We start from the raw sequence: 8323 nt of genomic DNA, 5'->3' as shown, positions 1-8323 counted from the left end.
CAGGCAAGGCTGCGGTGGCCAGGAGCGGCCACTGCACTCCAGTCTGGGCGACCGAGTGAGACTCCAACTCAAAAAATAAATAAATAAATAAATAAAATAAAATAAAAATAAAAGTGCAGCTCAGAAAGCCGAACTGTTATCCTTCTCTGACAAGCTGAGCCTTGCCAAGCTTCAATTGTCTAGCAGGGACTGGCATGACAGGACCAAGGCTGCGCTGTCAAGCAGCCCACTTCTGTTGCAGGACTTTCCTTTGGCTTATTCCCTCTACCTGGAACATGCTGCTGTGACCCGCAACCCAGGACTCCCCCTAAATAACAGGACCCCAACGCACTTCAACAAGCCTCCCCTCCTGATGCCTTTCCCCCTAGAACGCATCACACCCTGCACTCAGCACGCAGACTCCTTCCCTCTCCCAGGGCCTGGCTAGCCTGGCTCACCCGCTGCCCATCCTGCCTCTCCTTGCCATGACAAAGTCCTGCAGAGCGCTCAGTACCATCTGGTGTCACTGGGTCCCTGGAGCTGGCTCCAAGCTTCCGGAAAGCAAGAGCTTTATCTTCCTTATTGCTGATGAAAATAGGCCTCGGTGTGTATTTGTGGGTGACGGGATCTGTGTGTACTTTATGTACCGATGTGGAACAATCTCCAAGATCTGCTGAGTGGAGAAGGCAAGACGCAGCAGCGCGCCTTCTCTGCTCTGCACAGAAGGTGTGGGGGCACACACCCACGCGTGCGTATATATGGCTCAGGTCTGGAGGCCCCTCTCCTGCTCAGGCTACACTTGCATCAACAGTTCCCACTCTGCTCTAGCTCTTTAAGTACGGGTGCGTTTTTAGAACATCTCCACTTCCAAAACAAGGTCTCCAGGGCCCTGGTCCGCTTCAGATGCCCCAACAGGCCACAGGAACCGCAGCATCTCAGGAAGCTAGTGTGCACGACACAGGCTCATTCTGTTCCAGGCCGAGAGGAAGCAGGGCCTTGTCTGACAGGTCCTCTACATTCTCCAAGCAGTGTACTCTAATGGCTGCTGATTCACCATCGCACCTGCAACCTCCAGTCAGCCCCATCAAATGTCTGAGTGGCCCCCAGTGGGGAGAAAAGACTCGAGTTTAAATAGTTTAACGAAGTCAATTTATTAACAGAAATATTTTGAGGAGTCCTGTTCACAGACGGCGACCACGGCGACCTCCCTTCCTGCGGGTGCTGTCAGAGGGGATGGGGGTGACGTCCTCTGCGGGGAAGAGAAAGCATTGTGGCCTGGAGCTGGATGGGAAGGACCGTCAGGCCTCCCTAGGCCAATGGCTTAATCAATCAGCAAGGGATCCCACTGCCTCACCTGCCACCTCTTCAAGTTTCCCGATGTAGCCCTAACTCCCTCTCCAGAAGAGGAAACAGACTGCGAAGGAGAGCAGGATGGCAGAGGCCAACCCAAGTTTGCAAGATCTAGCCCACTGACTTTTCAGCAGAAAATCTTCCTGGACTGGGTAACTGTGATGGTCTCCTTTTTGTTAGTAAAAGGAGGCTGAAAATAGTCTGAGAATACCTTTGAAGCAGGAGATGATTGGAACTTTAGACTGAGGGGCCAGGAGATCACAGAGGGTGTTAATGGGAGCGGCTGCCCTGTATTTCTGATTGTCATGACAACCGACATGCCCTACCAGTATGTAGGAAGCAAAACAAGGATGCTGACCATCCTAAAAGGCAGGTACAGGCCACTCCAATTGACCAGAGAAACGTGGATGGGAAGCACTGCTTACCTCTCATCATCTACAGCAGATGCTATCTCAACCCTTGCACCAGGCAGCATGGGCAGATTCATAAATGACACTGGGCTGTCCCAACAAGTAGAAGGACATTCACATCAAGGTGACACACACTCGGGGAGGTTTTAAATTACAAAGTGCCCCTTGCAGGCCCTGTAGCCACTGGACACATCACATACTCTTGTGAGCTCAGGCTGCAAACAAACCAAGTGTTAGCTGTGGGAGGCACTCACCAATCCGCCCGATCTTCATACCCGAGCGGGCGAGGGCTCTGAGGGCTGACTGAGCCCCAGGTCCAGGGGTCTTGGTCCTAGAAAACAAAGGTTTAAACTAAGAAAAGCCTTGACTAAGTCAGTGGAACTCTCCTAAGATCCCACAGCCCTCTAGTCTGCCAAGTACCAGACATTAGGTTTTGCAGGCTGAGTGGACCACTATGGGTTTTGCTGTATACCCTAAAAACTTCTTCTGTGACCTGTTCCCCATCCAGCAGTCAATTGTTCTAGATTTCACTGCTACCACCACCCCAAATCCATATCCTTGCTGTCCTACAAGACCGAGCAAAACCACCCCCTGCCCTGATGCCTCATGCCACCCTTTCCTTCACTAGTTCATTGTCACCTTAAGACATTTCCCTGCTGAAATCCTGCTCTCCACCCCATCCCTGAAGGACTCCTGCCTCACCATTAGACCCCAGTTTAAATCACACTTTATCACCAAGTCCATACTTTTGTTTCCTGGTATTTGCCATACTGCACACAGCCTGCTGCTCTAATGTCAAAAGCCTAACTCTTGACTGGGCATAGTGGCTTATGCCTGTAATCCCAGCACTTTGAGAGGCAGAGGTGAGAGGATTGATTGCCTGAGCCCAGAGGTTCAAGACCAGCAACTTGGTGAGACCTTGTCTCTACAATAAATCAAAAAATTAGCCAGGCATGGTGGTGCACACCTGTAGTTCCAGCTACTTAGAAGGCTGAGGTGGAAGGATTGCCTGAGCCCAGCAGGTCGAGGTTGCAGTGGCTTTGAGTGTGCCACTGCACTCTAGCCTGGGTAACAAAGTGAAACTCCAACTCAAGGGGGGAGAAAAAAAAGCCTGACTGCCAGTCTAGGAACCACACAAGGAAGATAGAGGCCATATCTACCTTTTCCTATCACTCTCTTCTGGTACCCAGAAAACACCCGGCATGCAGTAGGTGCTAACAAACACTAGACTGCTGGGGCATGCATGGGAACCAATCATTAAAGATGCACATGGCTAAAACACCTTGTTCAAAGTTATAAGAGAAAGACCAAGTCTCAAATCAAGGTGCTCTGGTACCCCAGCCCAGTGGTCCTACCCGCACCCCACCCAGCTCCACACACCTGTTTCCTCCTGTGGCCCGGAGTTTAATGTGTAGGGCTGTGATGCCCAGCTCCTTGCACCTCTGGGCCACATCCTGGGCAGCCAACATGGCAGCATATGGCGAGGACTCATCACGGTCAGCCTTCACCTTCATGCCCCCCGTCACACGGCAGATGGTCTCCCTGGGGACAAAAAAAATCCAGCAAGGATTCACTGAGTGATCTCGATGTCCTAACGAGTCAAGAGTGCCACAGCTCAGGCATGGAAGAAGATAACAGTCAACCTAGAGCATGAATCCTGACCCTGGAGGAGACCGCCGGGGCTCTGTCTTCATGAGGTTGTCTGGTGGGGCTGGAAAACCCGACACAGCTCAACTCCACATGAACCCTCTCTATTACTTCTGCACTGAATCCTCACAATGACTCCACAAGGTAGGCAATACCATCCTCAAATTACACAAGGAACCAACACTCAGAATGCGAGCGACTTCATGCAATGGCAGTCAGAACCCACACTCAGAGCTGTCATCCAGTCCAGCCCACTCTGCCCCTACAAAAGGTACTTAGATAAGAGGACAGGACCTTGAAACCAAGGAGTCAGTGACCGGGATACTGTAAGGCACAGAACATGCCCCCTCCTGCTCTCTTGTGACTTCTGGGAAATCATACTTTTTGTGGATCAAACGAGCCCACTCTCTTGCCCAGACAGAACAGTAGAGAACCCCCTAAACTGCTCCCCAGTCCAGGGTCACTTCCTCAGCTGGATTTCATGCCTCTCCAGGGTACTCACTTGCCAGAAAGATCAGTGACGTGGACAAATGTGTCATTAAAGGATGCGAAGATATGGCAGACGCCAAACACATTCTCTCCTTCAGCCACCTGTGGCCCAAGGCTGATGACCTGTTCTTCCTTCTTTTCCTTCCCCTTTCTAGGTGCCATTTCTGAAGGAGAAAAGAACCCCAATGTTAACAGACAAAAGGTTTCCAGAACCCCCTTTCCCTGTAAAGGAAACCCTAAATTTTGCTCTTGTGTCCCTGTCTCTCTCCATCCAGGGCTCTGCTACTCTCATCTCTGCCTAAGACCCATTTCCCCTGCACTTGGGGGATGTCGGCTGGTGACTGAAAAACAAAGTTCCATGAGAGGAGATCTTTCTCCAGAAACTGGCAAGAGCACACACGCACAGTTCCTGCAGGACAGAGGCCTAGGGTTCCAGAAGCCGACTGTGAGCATCCCTGAAATTCTCACCCAGCGGGATTTTATGGAAAAAAAAAAATACAGAAAATTCGCTGGCTCAGGCCTCCGGAGACCTCTGAGTTCAACTGACAGCTCTGCAAACCAGGGCCAATCCCTTTCCTCTCTGGGCCTTATTGCTTCCAATATATAAACTGAAGGGTCTTTTGATCATTTGTCTGGGCGATTCAGCAAATGAGCTGCAGAGCAGAAACCAAACCAGGTCAGGGGATTCTCAATCCACCCAAAATGCTTCCATTGCCAGGATGCATCTAGGTCTCCTGGCTTCTCCATATCACTTACGGATCAGACTCAAGGAAGCCTAAAGACCACATTCTAAGAACCAAGAACAGTATACACCCACGTACTGCTAACACCATCCTTGAGAGCCTCACTCCTGACCCAACTGCTCAGCTTAGAATCAAAGGTCCCCTCGCTGCCCACAGGTCCTGCGCTTCACCTGATCCCTTCCAAAGCCAATCTAAATGCCATCAGCAATTCACCTCCTGTCACCCTTCCATTATTAGAACTGGGACCTTAAACTTTAACTAGCACCAAACATCAAAGGCACTGAAAAACACGCAAAAGCCAGGTTAATGGAAAAGACCCGCCCCCAAAACCCCATGTGTCTGTGGGACCACACTCCTCTAACCTGGGCCCATGGCATAAGTGCAACCACACTGTCCAGCAGTGTCCCCTAAGTCGAGGAAGGCAAGTGAGAATGAGACTATGGAGAGTGAGGACACGACTGCCTCCTGCCTGCAGACGCAGGTCTCCCCAACCTCTTGCAGTCCAGAAGACACAGGACTAAGCCATGCCTCCACAGATGGAGAAGACAAAGAGATGACAACAACTCCGGGCATAAAAACGGGCAAAACCCAACCTAGAAACGAGGCAGCCTGGCTCCCAGTCCTGTGCCAAGACGCCTCCACTGCACAAATAACCACCCAAGACCTGAAAGCCTACCTCTGGGATGTCCTGCATTTCTCCTTGTGTTAAGGTTTAGCTGGTGTGACCACAGAAGTGCCAAGTGTAGGTCTGGGGTGGACAAAGTAACCAGTTCCCTATGTTCAAATCACACTAAGTAAAGAGCACGACCCAGTGCCTTAACGATTGCTAAGGGGCCACCGAAGAAGCCTAGAAAGACCCCAGCAGACCTCAGCCACGCAGGCAGGCGTGAGCAGGCTTGGGAAGGTGACCGCTCAGAAACGCCCATTCGCAGCTTCCCAGGTACCGGCGTCTCCTGGATGGAGGGGGGTCATCGGGCGCATGCACGCCGCGTTGGGGGCGCTCAGGAACAGTGATCCGGGCCCTGAGCGCCCCGACGCCGTATGTGCACGACTCGGCACCGCAAGAATCCTCCAAATTTTGGAACCCTCAACACAGGGCGGGAGCTTTCCTGGCATCCCTACCTAAGTCACCACTACGACCCCACGGGGTCGGGGCTGTTACTCCTACTTTGCAGACAAACAAACTAGGCGCTAGCCTGCAGTCACCCCGACACGTCGTCCTCGCGTCCCAGTCACGCCCCGCGACCGCTCAGACACGGCCGTGACCACGATCGGCCCCAAGCGAGGCCCCGAGGGCGGACTACTCACCCCGCTTCCCAGGCTTTGCCCGGCAGCACGGCGACCGCCTCCCCGATCCCCGACGCGAGCTGGATACCGGGCTAGCCGACCGGCCGCGCGCCTCCCGCCCAGGGCCTGGCCCCGCTCCCGCGGAAAGACCGTCTCCCCGCGCTCCCAGCCCCACCGGGCCCTCTGGCCGCAGGATGCCGCCGGATTATCCATGCTTCGGCCTCCTACCTGCACGTAGTCTTCAGACTCCGGACCGGAAAGAGAACTCGACAGGGAGCGGGACAACGGGTCACTTCCGTATCCCGGAAGTGCACCTCGGAGGTCACGGGGCGGGACCGGATTCCGGAAGACGCCGCCTTTGTTGCTTCCAAACAGATGAAGGCTCGCCTGGGGAGATAGTTTACTTAAGAGAGAACGAGAGGAGCTCGGGGCTGGGTGTCGCTGCGGGCAGGTCCACCTCTGCAGCTGTACGAAGCGGCTACACCTGCGGGGTCATGCGAGCGTGCGCTTCAAGATGGCGGTGGCCGTAGCTAGAAAGACTTCCGCCATTCTGACTCCGGGTCTGGCAGCCTGGAGGCGGCAGCGCCCCTAGAGGTGCGGAGGGGAATAACAACAACAAAACCGCGTGATCAAAGCCGGGCGCCGCGCGTCTGGCGTCCCAGAAGTCCCAGCTCTTCCAGATACCCAGGCGGAGGATCGTTTGAGCCGAGTTGGAGACGAATACAGCGAGACAGCCGCCCCCCACCCCTTACCACAAAAATGAGAAGAAGGAATTTAGAAAAAACTGCCATAATCACATACTTGGCCTACGAAGTACTGGACAAAATAAGAATAAATGTTTTAATATGTATCTACAAGACTGGGCCAAGCAGTTTATTTATATCGCTTCATTTACTCCAAACGACATTAACAAATAGACAGCATCTATTTGATACCATAATAACTAAGTACGATGAATAAGGGGTGTTAACTGCGATCACACATTTATTGTGGTTTGGAATTCTGACTTCAAAGACCATAAGTTTAATAGGTACTTGCACATTTCTCTCTGATAACGACGGTGAAGGACCTTGAAGGACTGGGAGCGTGTGCAGACGGAGATATGGGGAAGGGCCAAGAAGTGTGTGTTGCAGAGCCAGGCGAGCAGTGGGTACATTATAGATACACAGACATGTGCATGTGCATGTCTTTTGAATAGATGTATATATACACATATACCTATACGAAAGCCTATATAATGGAACATATATACAGCACACATGTACATTTCTTGAACAAAATGAACGATGATGCAGAATTGCATACAGCTCTTTATATGCTGGAACTGACACTGTTGTGAATGACTCCAGTTCACTTTAAGGAAGAACTTCTAAAACACCTAGTGCTTTCTTTCCCCTTTATTTTATTTATTTATTTATTGAGTTGGAGTCTAGAGTGCAGTGGTACACTCACGGCCACCACAGCCTCGACCTGCTGGGCTCAGGCAATCTTTCCACCGCAGTCTTCCAAGCGTCTGGAATTACAGGTGTGTGCCCCCAGGCCTGGCCAATATTTTGATTTATTGTAGAGATGAGATCTCACCAAGTTGCCCAGCCTGGTCTCTAACCTCTGGACTCAGGCAAACTTCTCCCATCTGCTTTCCAAAGTGCTGAGATTACAGGGGTGAGCCACCATGCCAGGCCTCTTTCCCCTTTATAAGGTAATGAATTACAGAAGACCCATAAAACAGAAGCCTGTAGAAGGTGAACAAAGAAGAGAAAAGGAATAACAGTTTCACGCACTGCTACTTCCAGGCAAGTACTTTCTTTTTTTTTGAGTTGGAGTCTCACTCTGTTGCCCAGACTGGAGTGCAATGGCCGCTCCTGGCCACCGCAGCCTCGACCTGCTGGGCTCCGGCGATTCTTCCACCTCAGCCTTCCGAGTAGCCAGAATTATAGGCGCGCACTATCACACCCGGTGAATTTTTTTATTTATTGTAGAGATGAGGTCTTGCTGCCCAGGCGGGTCTCGAACCCGCGGGCTCAGGCAATTCACTCACCTCAACCTCCCAAAGGCATGGGATTACAGGCTGAGCCACCGAGCCCGGCACTGGAAAGTAGTTTCTTATAGAAAATTATTTTACAGACTGGGCTCAATGGCTCAGCTTGTAATCCCAGCACTTTGGGAGGCCAAGGCAAGAGGATTGCCTGAGCCCATGGTCTCATGACCCACCCAGGCAATTTGGTGAGAACTCATCTCTACAATAAATCAAAAATTAGCCAGGTGTGGTAGCACGCGCCTGTAGCTCTGGTTACTTGGAAGGCTGAGGCAGAAGAATTGCCGGAGTCCAGCAGGTCGAGGCTGCGGTGACTGGGAGTGTGCCACTGCACTCCAGCCTGGGTGACAGAGTGAAACTCCGACTCAAAAAAAAAAAAAAAA

At 51.9% G+C, this 8323-nt stretch overlaps 1 protein-coding gene across 3 annotated transcripts; it reads right to left on the bottom strand.

The window, feature by feature from the left end:
* Window positions 1-1105: 1105 nt before the first annotated feature.
* On the bottom strand, window positions 1106-6237 carry RPS14 (ribosomal protein S14). Of its 3 annotated transcripts, none has more exons than XM_008063752.2 (5): window positions 6134-6237; window positions 3889-4039; window positions 3120-3281; window positions 1994-2070; window positions 1109-1228 (listed from the first exon to the last, which is right to left on the bottom strand). In XM_008063752.2, the coding sequence occupies exons 2-5, from the start codon at window positions 4035-4037 to the stop codon at window positions 1161-1163; spliced, it is 456 nt and encodes a 151-aa protein (XP_008061943.1). In that variant the 5' UTR covers window positions 4038-4039; window positions 6134-6237; the 3' UTR covers window positions 1109-1160. The 3 variants fall into 3 exon arrangements, with proteins under 3 accessions (XP_021571024.1, XP_008061943.1, XP_021571025.1); XM_021715350.1 differs by having other exon boundaries at window positions 1112-1228; window positions 1990-2070; XM_021715349.1 differs by lacking the exon at window positions 6134-6237 and having other exon boundaries at window positions 1106-1226; window positions 1990-2070; window positions 3889-4049.
* Window positions 6238-8323: the final 2086 nt, after the last annotated feature.

This window comes from Carlito syrichta, unplaced genomic scaffold (assembly GCF_000164805.1).
Source record: "Carlito syrichta isolate Samal-C Ts95f unplaced genomic scaffold, Tarsius_syrichta-2.0.1 Scaffold307020, whole genome shotgun sequence".
NCBI classification, from domain to species: domain Eukaryota; kingdom Metazoa; phylum Chordata; class Mammalia; order Primates; family Tarsiidae; genus Carlito; species Carlito syrichta.
Note: the sequence above shows the minus strand (reverse complement) of the source record. Positions and strands in the feature narration are given on the sequence as shown.